Here is a 20,313-nt window from a genome sequence, read left to right on the forward strand (position 1 = left end):
CTTTAATCCCAGCACTTGGGAAGTCGAGGCAGGTGGATCTCTGTGAGTTCCAGAACATCCAGAGAGACCCTGTCTCAATAAGCAGACAAACACGGGCCTGGAGAGATGACATAGGAGTTAAGAAAGCTTGCTTTTCTTCCAGGAGACCAGGGTTCCCTTTCCAGCTCCCACATCCATCGAGCAGCTGGAAAAGTCCCTGTAATTCCTGCCTCAGGGGATCCTAATCCATTGGGTCTACTCCGTGCCTCACTAACCTGCTGAGAGCTGAAGTAAAAAGAACAGATTTTAGTGGGGCATGGTAGTGGGTATCTGTATAGTTCCATCCCCAAAGTGGGAAAGCTGAGAATGGACAATAGTGAGTTCAAGACCGTACTGGGCTGCATAGCAAAACCATGTCTCGAAAGGGAGGGGGACCGATGTTAGAAAATTAGATGATCAGATGAGCCTGGTCTGGCGGCTCACTTATGCAATCCCTGCGATGGGGGGGGGGGGGCGGAAGCAGGAGGATTGCTTAGGCTGCTAAGACAGTTCCAGGCCGGCTTGGGCTGAGCAACAAAAAACAAACAAACAAACAAAACTCAACTCAGGCTATAAAACAAAATAAAACAGCAGAGATGGTTCAGTCAGTAACGGCTGAAGATGGGGATTCAATCCCGGGACCCTCTTGGTGGAAGGAGAGAGAACTGACTTCTGCAGGCTGTCAACTCCACACGGGCTGCGTTTGAGAGCACACACACACACACACACACACACACACACACGCTAAAATGTTTTCTAAAAATCCTTAAGACAAAGTAAACCAAAGCAAACAAACTCCTCCAACCAAACACAATAAAGAAAAACGAAATAAAAACCTAGATGAAGAGTAAAGTCCTTTGTAATCCAAGTCTCAGAGGGCCACAGTAAGGCTGGACTGGGATTCGAACGAACGTGGACTAGGAAATGAGGAAGTCTCCTAAGCCCGGCCCCATGCCACCAACTGCAGTTGAGGGTGGAGGAAGTCGAGGGCCGTGCGGCTCCTTGGCTGCCACCTGCAGGTGCGGCCTCAGCCAATCAGTGGCGCCGGGGGCGGTGCCTTCGGGCTCACCTGGCTGGGGCAGCCTCTGCCTGGCTCAGTGGAGTGGCGAGGCGCGGCGCATCAGTGAGTTCCCGGGAAGTTCTGCTAAGACTCCAGCCCGGCCTAACCCGGCCCTGCCCGACCGCACCCGAGCTCCGTGTTTGCTCGGCGCCCGCTCGGCCAGCCATGGGAGCCCCGTGCCGCAGCCTTTCCGCGATCCTGCTCCTGCTGCAGGTACTTGGAGTGTCCTGACTCCCGGCAGGACGCCTTCCGGCCCCACCACCCGCTTCGCTCTGCCTTTCTGCCTGCTGCCCTCCCGCTTTCCTTCTCCCAAGAAAGTTGGGGTCCAGAGGGTCAGATCTCCCTGGAGGCTGCGCGGCGCGGAGCTGAGTGCTGTGGAGTGGGAGGGGGGGTCCAGGCAAGCGCGGAGTGGCAGCCTCTCCCGCAGGTTCCCAGGTGGGGGCGCGCCATCGCTGCGAGCTCCCGGGACCCCGAGTTGAGCAGGGTCCCGGTTTGAGGCGGCCAGAGGGGGTGTGGAGCAAGATGGGGGCCCGCATGAAAAAGGGGTTGGGGGGGCAGAAGCAGAGCGGACGATCCGAGATAAGGAAAGGGACTTTAGTAGCATAGAAACACCTGCCGTGTACAGAAGGGACGGTAGGCTGGGGATGGCGGCTCTCTGGAGTAAGAAAGAGGAGTCTGAGCGTGTTCCTTGAGACCATTTGCGGTCTAAGGAAAGTGGCCGCCAGAAGAGTAAAGGCGTCTCCAGTGAGATGCAAATGGAGCCAGGCAGGAAAGGTAGTCTAGGCTGCGAGGTGGCGACCCTAGAAGTCCCCTCCCCCAAGAGTTCTTGGAGTTTGGCGGCTGGTTTCGGGTTGAGAGGGTGGCGTCCCTATCTGCCCCAAGGGGGGGGTCCTCCCACAATCCCGACGCCCCAGGCGAGGGAAGGGTTACGTCGTTGGTTTCGGTGTGGGCTCCCCCAAGTCACCAGGTTGCCTACCTTTTCTCCACCCCAGGTCTCCTCGTGGCTCTGCCAGGAGCCGGAGCCTGAGCCCTGCAGTCCCGGCTTCAGTGCTGAGGTCTACACGTTCCTGGTGCCGGGGAGGCACCTGGAGAGAGGTCACCTCCTAGGCAGAGGTAAGGGCGCTCTGCTGGTGTAACTGGGCAGAGTTAGGTCGGGTGGGGTCGGGTGGGGAAGGTGCCAAGAAATCGTGCTCCCATGCGGTGGGATGGAATGGACAAAACTCTGCTTCGGGATTTAGGCTGATTTGGGAGTCTAAATTTATCGATTGTGGTTGATCAAGGTAGATATGTCTGGCTGTGCTATTTATACAGGGGCAGGGATGGGCCAAGGGTATTTAGAGGTTATCGGTATTTCTCCGACTTATTAGTGGAGCCGGCCATAATTTCAGACCGCCAAAACCTGCTGGGCTAGGGCCAGTTGGTCTATATTCCCATTTAATGAGCAATCGGAGGCCCAAAGGTGACTTCACGGGTCAGCAGGACAGGCTTCTGAACCGGGATTTGACTCCCACTATTTAGATAGTCACTGAGGAACAGGCTCTTGGTGACTTGTGGCTTTTGTTCATAGAGATGAAAATATTTGATACAGGTATTGGTTTTTTTGGGGGGGGGGGTATTTCCAGACAGGGTTTCTCTGTGTAGCTCTGGCTGTCCTGGAACTTGCTCTGTAGACCAGGCTAGCCTCGTTGCTTTTTACTTTAAGAAAAAGATGGTAGCTCTGACTCATACATGCAAGCGCTCAATATATTTCAGGTCTTATCTCAATGTGATAATCTAGAATTTTCTTTGTTTCCCTGTTGGACATGGCTGGGAGCAAGGCAAGAGGGCCAGTTTTTTGTTTTTTTTTTTTTGTTTTTTGTTTTGTTTTTACTGGCTTCCCTAGTTTCCAGGTGCGTCTTATGTATCAAAACCACCTCCTCCTCTCTCATGATAAACAAAAAAGAAATAATACAAAAAGAAGTCACTCAGAATCCCCTTTTGGGAATCCCTTGACCAAGTTTGTTCTTCCAGCCATACCTGGAAAATCTGCAGCAATCGTGGTGGTGTCTAAAGTTCTGTTGTGAACTTTGGAACTTGTGCCCAGGTTTGATGATGTGTTTTACAGAGAAACAGCAGCTCGGTTGGTTAGCTGTATTCGCTTTTCTGAGACCCGGCTGGTTCTGTGGAGGTTTCTAGGGGCTGAGGAAGGCAGTGCTGTCCTGTGGCCCTGAAGTTGAAGTGGTCAATGATGGCCCAGCCTGTCTACTTACACCCAAGGAATAATCTGGGCCTCTGGTGGGTTGCTGAGAGTATTTCAGGAGGTCCTTTGGTGGTACTTTGGGACAGGTTAGGGCGGTGTGAGTGGCCTAGGATGTTTCCAAGGGTACCAGTGGGTTTCTGGAAAGAGGTGGACACCACTCAGTCTTGAGCCGTGCAGGGTTAGACATGGAATTTGTAAGTATATATCAGGTATCCCAACCCAAGGGCTGGTGGCTTTGTTTTCCTATGGCGGATGACACATAGTTGCGCCTTAGTTAGGATGGTCTTTGTGTGCATTAGCAGAGCTGGGGATCAAACCCAAAGCCTGCTACAAGCTAGCCAGGCACTGTCTAGTGAGTCTGTTGTTTTTTGAGACAGGACCTCCCTGTATGGAGTGGGCTGGTTTGAAATTCACAATTTGATCCTCCTGCCTCAGGCTCTGTGTGTGCTGGGAGTATAGGCTCACTTTGGCACTGGTCTGCTTTCACTGTGCACGTCTAAGCTCTAGTGTCCAGTCACTAATACCACTGCATATCAATAATAATACCACTTACAACTCACGGTGCCGCCTCTTCACTTTTGCCCCCGGCTGTGAGCAAGGGCTTCGTTTACCTGAAGGGAAAATGAGAACTTACGGAGGGTGGACAACCTTCTGGTCCTTTAGGGACTCAGGGGCTTGACTGGCTTCTGTATTGCCTGAAGCATCTACAACTAGTCTTTCTCTTTTTGATTCCCTTTTTTTCTGAGAGAGAGAGAGAGAGAGAGAGAGAGAGAGAGAGAGAGGAGAAACACAAGTGAGTGAAAGCAAGAGGGAGCTGAGGCTGAGGCTTGGTGTGGTGGTGGTTCACACCTATAATCGGCACTTGGGAGGCTGAGGCAGGAGGATTGCTAAACGTTATAAGTTTGAGGTTAGCCTGGTCTCTGTAGTGAGTTCCAGGCTAACCTGGACTACAGAGTGAGATGAGATGAGACTCTGTCTAAAAAACAAGAAAGAAAAGAGAGGGAGAAAGGGAAGAAGGACTGAAGGAAGGAAGGACGGGCATGTGTGTCTGCTGTGTTGGGGAAACAGGGTCCTTTGTAAAACAGGCTGAGGACAGAGACCTTGAGGTGGGGGAGCTGAGGCGGCTGGTGATAATGGAGATGGAGCCTGTGCGGTGGGAGGCGGAGGGGTCCTGGCTGGTGGTTTAGGTGGAAGAGGCAGCTTCCACACCGCATCCCACAAGCTTCCGTGTGGCTGGTTCCAGTTCCCTTTATGGCTGAGGCTCCATCACGGCTCAGCAGGGCTCTACTTGCTCCAGTGGAGTGTGCAATCGCTGGAGGTCAGACAGACGTGCCTTTCCAGAAGTCACACATTATACACCTCAGGAACTGCTTTGTGACTTAAAGAGTTGTCTAGATTAGGAAGGTGGTGTCATTCTCTCTGGACCTCCCCCGGGAAATGGAAGATCGTGGCATTGGCTCCAGGCTCTACTGAAGTTTGCTGCCCCGGAGTTTGGAAATAAACCTGACACTGGTGGCTAAAAGGTCACAGATAGGGTTTGATTGAACAAAGGACTTGGCGCTTGGCAGGCATCATTCCCAGGCCCCGTTAGCTTGACTCCCCAGCTTTCAGCCTTGTACATTCTTTCACTGGCTTCGGAAATGCAGAATCTTAAAAAACGAAAAACAAACCCCCCCCACATATCTAAGCATATTCTTTAGTTAGGCTGATTTGTTCATTGGTTCTGTTTTTTGTTTGTTTGTTTTGTTGCTTTTTGTTTTTGAGAAAGGGTCTCACTATGTAGCTTCCTTACCTGTTGTATTCACTCGATCATTCACTCGATGTTGAACTCATCGAGATTCCCCTGCCTCTGTTTTCTGATGCTAGGAGGCAGATACCAGTTCTGTCTGTTCTGTTTTTTGTTTGTTTGTTTTTGTTTTCGTTTTTGAGACAGACTTGGGTAGCTCAGGCTGGCCTGGAACTTGTTATGTAGTAGTGGATGACTTTGAATTTGTGATCTTCCTGCCTCCACTTCCTCAGTGCTGAGATTACAAGTGTGTACCACCATGCTGGGTTTTGTTGTTTGTTTATAAGCCGGTTCTGTGTGTGGTTTTTTTTTTTTTTTTTTGGGGGGGGGGGGTTTGAGACAGTGTTTCTCTGTGTAGCTTTGCGCCTTTCCTGAAACTCACTCTGTAGTCCAGGCTGGCCTTGAACTCACAGAGATCTGCCTGGCTCTGCCTCTCGGGAGTGCTGGGATAAAAGGCGTGTGCCACCACCACCACCACCACCACCACCACCACCACCACCACCACCACCACCACCACGCCTTCTTTTGTTTTTTAAATAGGGAGCTCTTCACAAATTTTCATGTCATTCTTTCTGGGGGCTGTGATAATCTCTGTCCCATTCCAATTTTAGTCTAAGTGCTGCTGAATGAAACACTTGTGGTTTATTGAGACAAGGTCTAATCCAGGCTGGTATGGAATTCACAGTATAGCCCAGTTTAGTCTTGAACTCACGGTGATCCTCCTGCCTTAGCCTCCTGAATGCTAGGATTACTGACAACAACCGCCAAGTCTAGTTTAAGCTTCTTTAGAGTGTGGAATATTTTTCTTTTTCTTAACACAAACTTTTCAGAGACCCGGGTGATGAGACTTTCGCCTCTCAGAGTACTAGACAAATGCACACGGGTACATCTCTATGGAGTGAGAAGGACAGCTGACAAGCCGATGGCTTCCTCTCATAGCCTTCTTTACCAAGTCTGGAGGACAAACGGCGTTGTATTTTGGGCCTGGGCTTTGGTCCTTTGATGAATTGACCTAGTTCCCAGGCATCCACCAGTGTGGACTAAATACACCCATTTCCTCTCCTTTCTGAAGGATGTGCTGAAAGCTGCCGGAGACAGTGACAAAGCAAGCATGGAACTCCTCTAGGATCCCCTTACATCATAAGATACCCACTTCCCACCCCCAGCCTCCTAAACTTCCCCTAATTACTCATGCCTGTGACGGTCGCATGTAGGCCTTCCTAGGAAGGAGACTCAGGGCTGCCACTCTGCCCTTGTCTTTGTGTCTCCTGAGGAGTGTGGGCGGCCAGGTCGCAGGCTAGGCCAGGCCATTTAAGGAAAGCTGCCTCAGCTGCTGCCCGGCCCTCCCTGCCAGGTGGATATGGAAATCCCTGTTTACTCTCTGGGGCTTTTTATTGGCTGAAATGCTCACCTTGGTATCTATTACACATTTCCTTCCAAGAGCAGCCCGAGATAAGACAGGTGTGGGGACAATCAGCTCTTGAAATCTCCCAGAAGCTGCCAAAACCCTAAAATCAGCAAGAGACACCCATCATAGTCCAGACTCAGCCTTTTGGGGTTTTATTCTGCCTCACCCCGGTCTCTTTTCAGGGCATAAAGTTTTCTAAGGAGAAGAATGAAATCATTATAGCAGGTCACTGAGAAAGTGTGGAAAGACTCAGGTTTGAACATAAGTAGTAAAAATCACATACATTTGTTATGTTATATACATTAATGCATATATGACGAATTAATCCCTGGTGCTAGCTGCAGTATGGGCATCTGGCTGTCCATATTGAGTTGCTGTTTTATGCCAGCACTAGGCTAAACCCTGGGGAATATGGCTGAACATAGATATGGGGATGGGAAGAATTCATGAATGTAAAGAAAGCACAGATAAGAAGGGCCAGTGAGCCGGGCATGGGGGCACACGCTTTTAATCCCAGCACTCAGGAGGCAGATCTCTGAGTTCCAGGACATCAAGGGATACACAGAGAAACCCTGTCACACACACACACACACACACACACACACACACACACACACACACGTCAGTCAGATGACTTAGTGGGTAAAGGCACCTGCCAGCAAGCCTGAGTACCTGATTTTGATCCACAGGATCCACGGGAGGAGGGAGAGGACTCCCAAGGGTTGTCCTCTAACCCACACTCATGCAATGAATGTGCACACAAAATAGTTTTTGTTGTTGTTTTAAAAAGCTGAGAAGGCAGAGTTCAAGGCCAGCCTGGTCTACATAGCAAGTTCCAGGCTCTGTAGGGCTAGGGATCCTCTTCCGAAGGAAGGAAGGAAGGAAGAAGGAAAGAAGGAAAGAAAGAAGGTCTTGAATACTCTTCCACACCCTGACTAGGGTCCTAGAGTGAAACTCCAGGCCCTCCCCCATCACTGTCATTACCAAACTCAGTCTCCCACTATGACCCATATCCTGATAGCCTGGGCAAGACAGTTTATAGAGAGAAAACAGCCTTATCTGGACAAACAGCTCCAGAAGGGAGAAACTGCAGGCCGGCACGCAGCTCCAGGAGTTGTTTTCCCAAACTTCCTGTGTCAGCCCCAAGTATCCTTTCTGCCTTTCTTAGACACCCCTTGCCCGAGGGAGAGTGTCCTTCACTGTTTGAAAAAACAGTCCAGTCTGTCGAGGTCAGACTCCAGTCTCTCCTACTGCCCATAAATTGCTTCAGAAATTTAGAAAGAATCATTAAATAAATCAGGTGTGGTGGTCCACACCTGTATCCCAGTGCTGAGAAGGCTGAGGCAGGAGGAGGATCTCAAATTTGAGGCTAGCCTGGGCTACCTGTGGAACCTTGTCTTTTTTTGGGGGTGGTGAGGGAAGGATTAAAAAAAAGAAGCTGGTCATGGAGGCACATGAGGCAGGAGGATTGTTAGAAGTTTTGAAGACGGGCTGGAGAGATGGCTCAGCGGTTATGAGCACTGGCTGCTCTTCCACAGGACCCAGGTTCAATTCCCAGCAACCACATGGCAGCTCACAACTGCCTGTAACTCCAGGTCCATGAAATCTAGTACCCTCACACTGACATACATGCAGGCAAAACACCAATGCACATAAAATAAATAATATGTCTATATATACAATTTGGTTCTGTAGTGAGTTTCAGGCTAGGTAGGGTAAGAAGAAGAGGAAATGGAGAAAAAAAGTGGGTAATAATTTCTTGGGGACCCAACAGGCCTTCTAGTCTTGTTTTGAACAAAGGAATGGATGTATGAATCCATTTTTGCTACCTTGACTGAGTTTTTTCCTCTCAGGCTCCATTCTGTGTCCCCAGAGCGGCCCCAGAGGGCAAATGAACAGGGCTGAGTAGGTTGTCTGGAATCTCTAATGTTCTTGTGAGACCTCTCTGGCCAGCACTCTCTGGAAGCCGAGCCTGGCCCAAAGGGTGTCCTTGGGGATACTGTGAACCAAGTACTTTCCTTTGAAAGCTTCTGAAGCCATAGAAGGGAGACCTCAAGCCTGGATCGGAAATGAGCAGTGAGTCTTTTTTTAAGTGATTTTCTTTGGTCAATTAAAAAGAAAATTGTTCCTTCTCTTCTTTCTCATTTGATTTATTTACTTATTTCTGAGTTTCACTATGTAGCCTTGGCTGGCCTGGAACTCCCTAATTAGACTAGATTGGTCTTGAACTCACAGAGATCCGTCTGCCTCTGCCTCCTGAGTGCTGGGATTAAAGGCGTGCGCCACCCCACACCAGGCCCTGTTTACAGGCTGGCTTTGAACTCATCAGGTAGCACTGGTTTAAATCTCTGGACCTCTTGCTTATACCTCTCAAGGGTTGGAATTAGTTAGTGTATGCTACCCAAAGCCCAGTCGGTCTTAGAAGGTTCTGGAGGCCAGATGAAGATCTCCTGCCAAGACTTTTCTTCTCTCAGACTTGGTTTCCCCATCTGTAATGTGAAGATAACCATATACATCTGTATCTTAGGGGCATGTGGCAAACGCTCAGTGAATACTCAGCATAGGACCCTCTGCAGGGCCCTCGGTTTGTGACTTTCCCTTTCCCATGATTTACATGCTTGGTTCAAGAGCTGGTTGAAAGTTTCCCCTAAGCTCTCTCCCGCCCAGCAAACCCGCCAAACCAGTTTCCTCCCTCTCCTTGCTTCTGTTCTAAGCAAACACTGCTCTGCAAACAGGTGACCAGGAGCTCGCCTTTGTTAGAAAAGGAAATCCAATGGCATTTTCTTCCTTACAATGTTGGGAGCGGGGCTGCCATGGGCTTGCGGTGGATCGGAAAGGGTTCTAAACTGGCGCGGAAGGAGGGTAGAGTAGCTGGGGGTGGGAAAGTCAGGATGGCCTCCAGTTCCTTGTTCCCCAAACCTCACTTTTCAGAACTATTTCCTAATACTCATGCTTAAGGATACTTATCTGTTGACCCATTGCAAAATGCTTTCTGGCCAGCTTTTGAGACCATGGTTCACCCCCTCCCCCCCATAGACAAGCATTGAGTCACCTGGGGCCATTCACAAATACAGATTTACCCTCCGGTGAATTTACTGGACCTCAGACTCACAGATCTGCCCGCCTGCTTCCCAAGTGCTAGGATTTTAAAGGCCATGACTCCACACTGATGGACTTGGCTTTTTTTTTTTAATGCTCTCCAGGTATCCAGCACACATTCATTTCACTGCGAGCCCAGGAGTTAGATCACAGGTGTTTGATGAGTAAACAGCTGGTGCCAGTCAGGGTGTGGGCATCCGGCTACCTGCCCTGAGGCCCAGGATCCAAGAACTCCCATGGTCAGTGGGACTAGTGGACCTAGGATGTAGCCAGTGCACCAGAGATGGAGCCTTTGTCCTCAAGGAGGTTCAGAAAAATCTCTGCTTAGACGAGAGACTTCCACAGGGCATCTGGGAGGAGGGGCCAGCAGAAGTGGTCAGTTTCCCCTGCCGGGCCTTGGTGAGTAGGAGGGCGTGGCCAGACACAGAAAAGGAAAGTCACAGAAAAGGCTCCCATAGGACCTTGGGCTTTTCTGTCCGGTGGTGAGGGTTTTCTCCTATTCTCTTAGGCAAATTATCACTTGGCTTAAAAAGCTTAAAATATATATCAATAGGAATAAATGTTTACATATGGCTGACACTGAGCCATCCTCTCAGCCTGTCTCCTCACCCAGGGCTTCCCCGGAACAGGCTTCTCTTGTGTGGAAACGGCAGGAAGAGTGTTGGGATGTGGCTCAGTGGTCAGGTCTGAGCCTACCAAGTGTGAGGCCTACCCTGCCTGGCTGGCTTTGGTCCCTAGCACTGAGGAAAATCGGAAGCAGAACCCAGTTCTCTACAGCCTGTTGCCAAACCTCAGATGTGCCATGGAGCCTACTTCCCTTGCTAAGGGGAAGGGAGCCCACTTCCTTTCCTGAGGGAAGGGATTCCCTCCTCCCCCTGGGAAGATGATGTCTCTGAGCCTCATTGATTTTGTGACAGCACAATTGAGTTTTTGCCTTTGAAGGGCCTTTTTTTTTTTTTTTTTTTTTTTGCTTTTGCTTGGACAGTTTTCACAGCCCGTTTTCCCCTTTGCTGCTTAACTAGGGTTCTCCTGCATCGTAGGCAAACCCTCAGCCCTTGAGCTACACCTCCCCTCCCCCAGACAGGGTTTCTCTGTGTAGTTTTGGTGCCTGTCCTGGATCTCACTCTGTAGACCAGGCTGGATTGGAACTCACAGAGATCCGCCTGCCTCTGTCTCCCGAGTGCTGGATTAAAGGCGTGCGCCGCCGCCGCACCCAGCACCTCTCTATCCTTTTGCTTTTTAAAAGCTTTTCATTTGAGACAGGGTCTCACTGTTTCCCAGGCTGACCTTGAGCTTGCTCTGTGCATCGACTTCATCCATCAGCCCACCTCCTAGTACCTGACGGAGAAGGCAGGCCTGTGCCACCAGGCCTGCCTCACCCTTTTGACCTTCGCATGCAAATACTGCTAACTGAACACCCTGTCTTTTTCATTTTTGGGGGTCCTGAAAGAAAAAAAGAAAGAAAGATCTTTACCCCCATTCTGCCTTGGGAAGGTAGGAAGCATTCCCTACCTCTAACAAGCCATGTCCCCCTAGGACTTGGTTTAGGGCACGAACGCCAGACAGATGTGGGGGTGCGCTTAGCTCTTGAAAGCGGGGGAGGGCAATGCCTAGATGCTACCTGTAGGACCTCGTGGGGTGTACCTGGAGATGAACCTGTTCCCCGGGAGCCAGCTCATAAATGCCGGCCAGCACAGGACCCTGTGGGATAATTGGCCGAGTCCTAGATAATAATTAGGTAGCTTTGTAATTAGGAGAGCTTGTAAGAAGCCGAAAGTGTTTCAGATTTATTTTACCCTGACAAGTTCAAGACTAAACTAACACCTGTTTCTGTGGTTTGGCATGCAGACCCATCTGTTTCCAAAGGGGATCTCTGCAGCAGCTTCTTTCTGGTCCTCTGCCCCCCCCCCTGCTCTGTGCATCCCAACAGTAATTTCATTTCTTCACCCAGTAGTCAGTGATTTTTTTTTTAATGAGACAGGGTCTCATTATGTAGCCTTGGCTGGCTGGCCTGGAACTCACTATGTAAAACAGGCTGGCTTCGAACTCATAGAGAGATAACTTGCCTCTGCCTTCAAAGTGCTGAGAGTAAAGATATCATGTCAGGTCAGAGTGATGAATTTTTTAAAAAATTAAACTAGAAAGTGTCATTCCTACTTAAAATTGCCCGGGATTCCCTGTTTCATACAGAATAAAAATCCTGTCCATGACTTCCAAGGCTCTGGTACTGTGTCCCTTCCACAGCCCCATGGCTTGGGTCCTCATTTTCCCTGTATCTACGTTGTGCAGCCGTTTTGCTTCCTGGTTGTACCCAGAACACCACAGTATTTCAGGCCAATGCTGGTTTTGAACTCCTGACCCTCCTGCAAGGGAGTGGTGGTATTTCAAGTATGTATGACCACACCCTGTATATTACCTGTTTGCGATGTCTGCACTGCTCACCTGTGTCCTGCAAAGCTTTGCTAGAATGTTGCCCATTCAATGAGGACTTTCCTTTGCTTTATTTCTCTGTACCCCCGCCCCCATTTTTGGTGGCAGTGATGGGGATTGAACGCTGCAGGGCCTTGCACATGCTACGCAGGGCCTTGCACATGCTACGCAGGGCAGGGCCTTGCACATGCTACGCAGGGCCTTGCACATGCTACGCAGGGCCTTGCACATGCTATGCGGGGCCTTGCCCATGCTATGCGGGGTCTTGCACATGCTATGCAGGGCCTTGCACATGCTACGCAGGGCCTTGCACATGCTACGCAGGGCCTTGCACATGCTATGCGGGGTCTTGCACATGCTATGCAGGGCCTTGCACATGCTATGCAGGGCTCTACAGCTCACCTACATCCCCAGCCCTTCTCTGGCACCTTTTCACCAATGAACATGTCGTGTGTCTCACTGAATTCCTCAGTTCATAGTCTCCTTCCATAAAAACACACATCCTAGGAGGTCAGGGCCTTCTGTATTGCTTGTTCTTGAGCGATATTCCAGGCAGAACAGAGGCTAGGCCATAATAAGTTCTCAGTCCACATCTGTGGAGTGAGTGAATGGAGGAGGGTGTATATGGTCTGTGCATTTCTTTTTAGAAAATATGCGTGTCTTTGTTTTTCTAATATAAAGTGGGTTCCGGTGAGATGGCTCCGTGAATAAAGGTACCTGCTGCTGTATCTGTCCTTGGCAACCTGAGTTTGATTCTCCAGAACCCATGTAAAAGTGGAAGGAGGAAATTGACTCCAAAGTTATCTTCTGACTTCCACATGAGCATCATGGTCCTGCCTACATCTCACACACACACACACACACACACACACACACACACACACACACACACACACACACACACACACAAAGACAAAATGAGCTCTTAGAGTGTAGGCACGTGAGGAGGAAGGGATGCTGTTCTCAGGCTCTGTGTTTCTTCTTGGCACCCCCTAGTTTCTCTGAACCCTGCACAGCTACAGTATAACCTTACCTAATTGTCTTGTTACAAAGTAGCTTGCTGCCGAGAGTCTAAAGGTCAGATGAGTCACTTGGGCCCCACACTTGGGGTGTAAGGAAGCAGATGGAGATCTCAAGGAACACAGGACACCTCTTTGCTTTGCAGTTGTCAGGCCCCACCTCCCTGAAGGAGGCTCAGCTCTGCCCTCTGACCTCCATCCTGCAGCCCATTAATTGTTCACGACCTTCTAGTTATTGGCAGGCCCTAGCATCTTGGAAGGAACTTGAAGAGAGAGGTAGAAAGCTCGAAGATAAAAATGCAAAGCTAACTTGATTAGAGCAGCCAAGGTAAAGTTCTCAGGGCTAAAAATCCATCCAATCAATCAATATCCATAGAGAGTAGAGTCCTACATCCTTACGTAAGGTACATCACTCTGCTTCATAGCTAGAGGTGCCAAACCAAAATACAGGGCACCAATTCACTTCTTTTTGAAGCAAGGTTTCACTATGTAGTCTTTGGTGTGGAACTGGCAATGTAGACCATGTTGGCCTGGAACTCACAGAGATTCGCCTGCTTCTGCCTCCCAAGTGCTGGGATTAAAGACATATACTACCACTTACTTTTGAATTTCACATTTTTAGAGTAAGAATGCTCCATGAAATATTTGAGAAATACTTAATTAAAAACATTGTCTTGGGCCTAGAAGTGTAGCTCAAAGGGGGAACACTTGGCTGGCAAGTGTGAGGCCCTGGGATGGGTCACCAGTGTTGGAAAAAGGACAGGGGAAGGAAAGGAGGGAGGGAGGGGGAGGGAGGGAAGGAGTGAACTGTTGTTATTGCTTGGATTTTTTTCCTAAAGATTTACTTACTTCTATTTGTGTGTATAGGTATCTATGTGCCTGTGTGAGTTTATGGATAACACGTGTGTTATGTGCATTGTCCACAGAGGCCAGAAAAAGCATTGGATCCCCCAAACTGGAGTTATAGGCAGTTATGAGCTGCTCAATATGGCTGCTGGGAACTGAACCCAGTACCTCTGCAAGAGCCATAAGGGCTCTTAACCACTGAGCCATCCCTCCAGCCCTAACCCTAACAATAACATATAACAACAACAACAACAACAAAAATACATAAGTCTTAATAAAAATAAAAAATAGCCGGGCATGGTGACACATGCCCTCAACCTCAGTGCCTGGGAGGCAGAGGCAGGTGGATCTCTGTGAGTTTGAAGTCAGCCTGGGCTTTAAAGGGAGTTCTGGGACAGCCAGGGCTGTTACACAGAGAAACCCTGTCTCAAAAAACAAACAAAAAAACAACAAACGAACAAATAAATAAAAAATAGAAAAGCTAGTTTGGTAGCCTATATAATTCCAGTAATGAGGAGGCAGAGGCAGGAGGATTTCTGAGGCTCACTAGTCATCCAGCTTTACCAAATCAGAAGCCCCAGGTCCCAGTGAGAAGATCCAGTCTAAAAAAAACCAAGGTGGATGGTTTGTGAAAGAGAAAACCCAAGGTTGACCTTAAAAGGGGCTTCTAATGTAAATATACATTTACATGCATAGCACACACCCAGAAATAAAATTAAAACAAATAAAAACCAAAAATTTGTTGTGATATAGCTCAGTAATAGAGTGTTTGCCTTAGATACATGGACCCTAGGTGTATTTTTCTTTCCTTTTTTTTTTTTTTTTTTTCTGAGACAGGGTTTCTCTGAGTAACCTTGGCTGTCCTGAAACTCATTCTGTAGACCAGGCTGGCCTCACACTCAGAGATCTGCTTGCCTCTGCTTCACGAGCACTGGGGTTAAAGGCGTGAGCCACCACCGCCGGCTTGTGCCCTCGATTTAAACCCAGTATGGCAAAACCATCAAAAGCAGCGGACATTACCTAAAGTTACATTGGGTCTTGTGAGTGCTGACCTCCCATGCTTTCAAGTACTTAATTGGTAGCATTTGCTGAACGTTCCTGAGGGCTCGGAACAGCCCTGGCACCTTTAAAAGGGTATCAGATTCACACCAGGAATCGAATGCTCTTTCCCAGCCACCCCACCTCCTGGCTTGTTGCCTAAGGAAAACGGCTCTAGTCTGGTTCCCCAAAGTTCCTCATGGCAGAGGGGCACCTTTGTCCATCTCCATCACAACCTCTTGGGCGCTGCCCTGGTGACCCACTACTGATGTGGAAGCCAACAAAGACTTCAGACTGCCAACCTCCTCCCCCACGAATTCCTCACCACAGTTGTGTGGGAGTTTTGAAAAGGGAACACGATGACCAACTTGTCTGTGGGAAAGTGTGGCTTTCCTACCAGAAAACGTCACCCCCTTGAGTCAGCAGTGGACATGCCTAGGTACTTACGGACAGGTGGGCAGGGTCCTGAGTCATAGAGAGGCCTCACCTGGGAAGGTTTCTCTTTCAAAGATTGAATCAACCATGACATCACCCTTCAGGGCAGCAGGTACTTCACTGGTCCTTACCCACGCTTCCTGGGAGATACTGGCCCCTTCCTGTCTCCTCTCTCTCTCCCTCCCTCCCTCCCTCCTCCTCCTCCTCCTCCTCCTCCTCCTCCTCCTCCTTCTTCTTCTTCTTCTTCTTCTTCTTTCCTATTATTGTACACTGATTTTTTTTTCATACAATATATTCTGATTATGGTTTCCCTTCCCTCAACTTCTTCCAGTTCCTCCCCATATCCCGTCCCATCCCGATCTACACTCTTCTCGTCTCTCTCATTAGAAAACAGATATCTAGCTGGGCGGTGGTGGCGCACACCTTTAACCCCAGCACTCGGGAGGCAGAGCCAGGCGGATCTCTGTGAGTTCGAGGCCAGCCTGGGGTACAGAGTGAGATCTAGGACAGGCACAAAAACTACACAGGAAAAAAAAAACAAAACAAAACAGAGATCTAAGGAATGATAAGATGAAACGAAAGCAAACAAATTGGAATAGGAGAAAACAAGCCAAGGGAAGAAAAAGCTCAAGAAACACAGAGACACAGACGTTCGCACACAGGAATTCCATAAAAACACAAAACTGGAAGCCACAATATGTGTGTAAAGGACCTGTGAGGCTTTAAAATGCCCTGACACAACATTGAGAGACGGCTTCCAAAGACGCCATTGATGCTGATTTGTGTTGGCCATCTACTGCTGGGCCTAGGGCCTACCCTTAAGAGCGGTTTGTTTCCCTGGTGAGACACCCTTAAAGAAAACTAATTTTCATTTGCAAGTGGTTATCAATCGGAGATAGCTTCTGGGTTAGGGATGGGAGCTCTAGGACCCCATCTGGTGCAGACCCATGGAGACCCCGCTGGTCTCTGAGTTCACACATGCATTGTTCAAACTGTCTTTAGAAAGTCTTGTTTCCTTGGTGTCCTCCAATCCCCTCTGGCTCTTACAGTCTTTCCTCCACTTCTGCTGGGTTCCCTGGGCCCTAAGGGGAAGGATTTGGTGGAGACATTCCATTTAGGGTTAAGTGTTCCAGGTCCTTCACTGGGCTCTTTCTCTAGCTTCTTGCTCAGGAGCTTTGGGGAAACAGCTGGGGTTCAGCAGCGACTTGATAAAGTTCATGTGGCCAGTTTCATGACCACCCTGCTCCCAGGCTTGGGATCATGACTAAACTTTGGAGAAAATCCTGTTTATGGATATGTTTCTTTCTAATCTGCATTTGAAAGGAAATCTCCTACCCACACCCGTAATCTCAGCCGCTGGGGAGACTGAGGCAAGAGGTACTTGCCTGGAGGTTTAGGGCTAGTCTGGGCCACATTGTGAGAGTGTCTCACAGGAGAGGAAGAGGGAGAGAGCACACACCTTTTGTACACCTTGCAGGTGGGAGTCTCTGAGCTCATGACTGGAGTCTGATTGTGTATCTGAGCTGGTTTTTCACTGGAGTTAGTTATGATTTCTCCTTTTTCCTTCTCTCAGCAATCCTTTCACTTGAAGGATAGGAGTACTTAAAACTTGGGGAAGGCAATAAATACTTTACAGGTGAGACCCTGTCTTAAAAAAAATTCTAGGGAGCCCGGGCAGTGGTGGCATACGCCTTTAATCCCAGTACTCGGGAGGCAGAGGCAGGAGGATTTTTGTGAGTTCAGGCCAATCTGGGCTACAGAGTGAGTTCCAGGAAAAGTGCAAAGCTACACAGAAAAACCCTGTCTCAAAAAAAAAAAAAAAAAAAAAAAAAAAAAAAAAGAAAGGAAGAAAGAAATCCCAGGGAACCAGGGAACCAGGGAACCAGGGAACCAGGTCACCAGGTGTGAGGTTTATCAACAGGGTGGACAGATGTCAAGGTCGTGACTTCAGCATTTGCTCCTTTTCAGTGAAATTACAGGATGAACGGAGACTAAAGGTAAACCTGGAGGGTGGAGAGGGCCCTGGGCAGCCTGGACAGCCGCCCCTCCTTGCCATTTGACCTCAGCAAACTACTTAACCTCAGTCCCTGAGCCACTCTACCTGTGGGAGGGGCTAAGCAGTCCTCCCTCACGGGAGCCAGTGAGCTAGCGTTCATTAACTTGTGTGTTCCGTGCCTGGTGCAAATGGAGGATGTGTGTGTGTGTGTGTGTGTGTGTGTGTGTGTGTGTGTGTGTGTGTGTGTGTGTTTGAGACAGGTCCTCTGTAGCTCAGGCAGGTCTTGAACTCAATGTGTAGCCCGGATTGGCCTCAATGTTCCCCATGTCCTGTCCTCAGCACCCCTGGCATGACTACAGATGTAAGCCACTGTGTCCTGGGGTTGCAGTAGCCATAGCCTATTGATTGCCATCACCAAATAGGGAGTGGTGACGGGAGCCTGTGTTTAGAAACTTCCTCCTACAGCCCCATCGATTTTCTTTCGATTCTGGAGGTTAGTTACGATTTCTCCATTTCCTTTGCTAATCCTTTCTTCCACCTGAGCCGTGGGAGTACTTCAGTAAACACCCAATCACGTGAGTGCAGATGCCCTGAGGAGGCCGGAAGCACCTGATGCCCCTGGAGCTGGAGTTACAGGTGGTGGTGAGCCTTCTCACGTGAGAGCCAGGAATTGAACCGGGGTCCTCTGCAAGGACAGTGTGTGCTCTTAACCACTGAGCCATCTCTCTAGTCCCGTCATCTAGTTTCTCAGTTTGTAAATTGGCAAGTTCAGGGAGCGCAGAAGGACTGGCCAAGTGTCAGAACCAGACTAGTAACATTATCACCCAATGATAGCTACAGTGTTTATGGCGTGTGTTGACTGAATACTGAACTAATTGTGATGTGTGGTTTTGACTTTGAATCTTTGCACCAACTTTGAAATATTTAGTATATAGACAATCTATTTCCAACTAATATAATGAAAGCTTGTTAAAGCTGCTCACCTACCCAGGATCCCCCATCTAGTAGAGCTGCATGGAAAAGGTACATCTTCTGCCATGCCTACATTTACCCCTCCCAGTCCTCGGCGGCTGTCTGTCTGAGAGTATCTGCACCCTAGCTCCTGGGAAGGAACCTGGGGTCCATTTATACAGCTCCTCCCTATTTCTAGTCCTTTGGTTACTTGGAGCCTCGAGCTCCCGTCCCTTTTAAAACCTGGAATAAAAGGGTGTTACTGGCCCCCTTGGGCTCCACTTGAAATCTGAATGGCGATTGGAGATGGAAGGGCTTCAGTTTTCTTCTGGCTCCTTTTAATTATTATTGTTTTTCTTTTCCAAATTACTACCTGTGAGTTTCTCATCACCACGGTGGTGGGAGGTAGGGTGAAGTACTCAGTTAACTCTGAGTGTCCCAGACAGTGGGAGGAAAGCAACTGCAGGACATTCATATAACAGCAGTAGTAATGGAGGGGAAGGTCTCTGCTGTTAGAGCAGCATAGAGTTAAAACAGATGCCTGGGGCGGGGAGAGGAGATGGAGCATGCGCAGCTCGCCGTTACAGGCTTTGCATGAACAACTACTTTGTCCTCTTTAGATATTTTTAGTCTCCTTTATAAAATTTGAACAAATTCTGTAAGTCTGAACCAAAATGGCAAATGAGAGGGACAGTTAAAATTCTCCACTAAAATCCAAATAATGATCAGAGAGATAGGAAACTCGGATAGTCTCAAAGGATAGACTCCTTCCCAGACTCAGTGGCCCCTGTAACCAACTCTGTGTGACTCTAGTGGACATCTTCCTGTTTTTTTTTGTTTTGTTTTTGTTTGTTTATCTTGTTTTATTTTTTAATTGGAGTTTTCCATAAATGAGAATATAAAAACTGCTTCCCTACCTATCATTTGGGTAATTTTGTCAGTCTGTGGGAACACTCACCCCCTTCTCTGTAGAGAGATCACCATATATCCTCCTCTACACCCCGTGAGGGCCTCCTGGGAGTTTTGTGTTGGTCACAAGCCTCCCGTGTCCCGAGGGGGTCTGGAGATGGATCTGAGGTGGTGGAAAGTGCTGGGGTGCCAAGTGATCAGACAATGGGCACATTGAGAATGCAGGTGGGGCCAGGCCTGTGTGGGCCGAAGCAGCTGTTGAAGCCTCAGGGGGAGCAACAGGCGCTTCTCCAGAGCAAGAAGGAAGAGGCAGCCTCTGTGCCTGCTGAGAGGGGAGGGCCATAAGCCAAGGCAGGGGGGAGGAGCCCCCCCCCAGATTCCAGGGCAATGGGATGTTTGAACGATGACTCAGACAAAAGAGGCGGGATCTGTGAGCAAACTTCCTGTTGGAAGCTTGGTCTTGGTGGCTGACAGGCCTTACCAGGTCATAGGGCTGGGACCTGTTAGGCCACCAGCAGGGTGGGAGAACCTGGAGATCTGGAGGAGCAGGACTTCTCCCTCTCTCTGCCCCAGGCTAGCTGGAAACCTGGGGGAGGAAGGGTGTTGTCCCATGAGAGGCCTGCATGGTCAGACCCGGCCTGGGGCTGTTCTGTGACTGCCCCAAGGTGCTTACCCAACACTCCTCCTTCCTCCTCCCCAGCTCCGCTTCTAGATTCTTCTTTCAGGAGCCCATCCGAGCAAGTGACACCATCCTCTCTTCGCAGCCATCTTGTTTCTTCATCCTGTGCTGATGATGGAGAGCTGTAAGGGCCGAGTGCTCAGAGGCTGCCGGGCAGCAGAACCAGATCAGGATATCTGCATTCTGGAGTTAGGGCCCTGGAGAGCCGGCAGGAGCCCACAGTAAACACAGGCGTATAAAACACCGAATGTGCCAGATGGTGGTGGCGAATGCCTTTAATCCCAGCACTAGGGAGGCAAAGGAGGCAGATTTCTGAGTTCAAGGCCAGCCTGGACTACAAAGTGAGTTGCAGAATAGCCAGGGCTACACAGAGAGACCCTGTCTTGAAAGATCAAAATTA

At 49.2% G+C, this 20,313-nt stretch overlaps 1 protein-coding gene across 1 annotated transcript in view; it reads left to right on the forward strand.

The window, feature by feature from the left end:
• Positions 1 to 1,108: 1,108 nt before the first annotated feature.
• The window catches only part of LOC114683440 (cadherin-1), a 73,019-nt gene continuing 53,814 nt past the window's right edge, over positions 1,109 to 20,313 (forward strand). Inside the window, exons 1-2 of the mRNA XM_028857747.2 lie at positions 1,109 to 1,291; positions 2,071 to 2,191. Coding sequence (XP_028713580.1) covers positions 1,244 to 1,291; positions 2,071 to 2,191 — 169 coding nt within the window. The 5' untranslated portion in view covers positions 1,109 to 1,243. The remainder of the gene's footprint in view (positions 1,292 to 2,070; positions 2,192 to 20,313) is intronic.

Source organism: Peromyscus leucopus, chromosome 5 (assembly GCF_004664715.2).
Source record: "Peromyscus leucopus breed LL Stock chromosome 5, UCI_PerLeu_2.1, whole genome shotgun sequence".
Taxonomy (NCBI): domain Eukaryota; kingdom Metazoa; phylum Chordata; class Mammalia; order Rodentia; family Cricetidae; genus Peromyscus; species Peromyscus leucopus.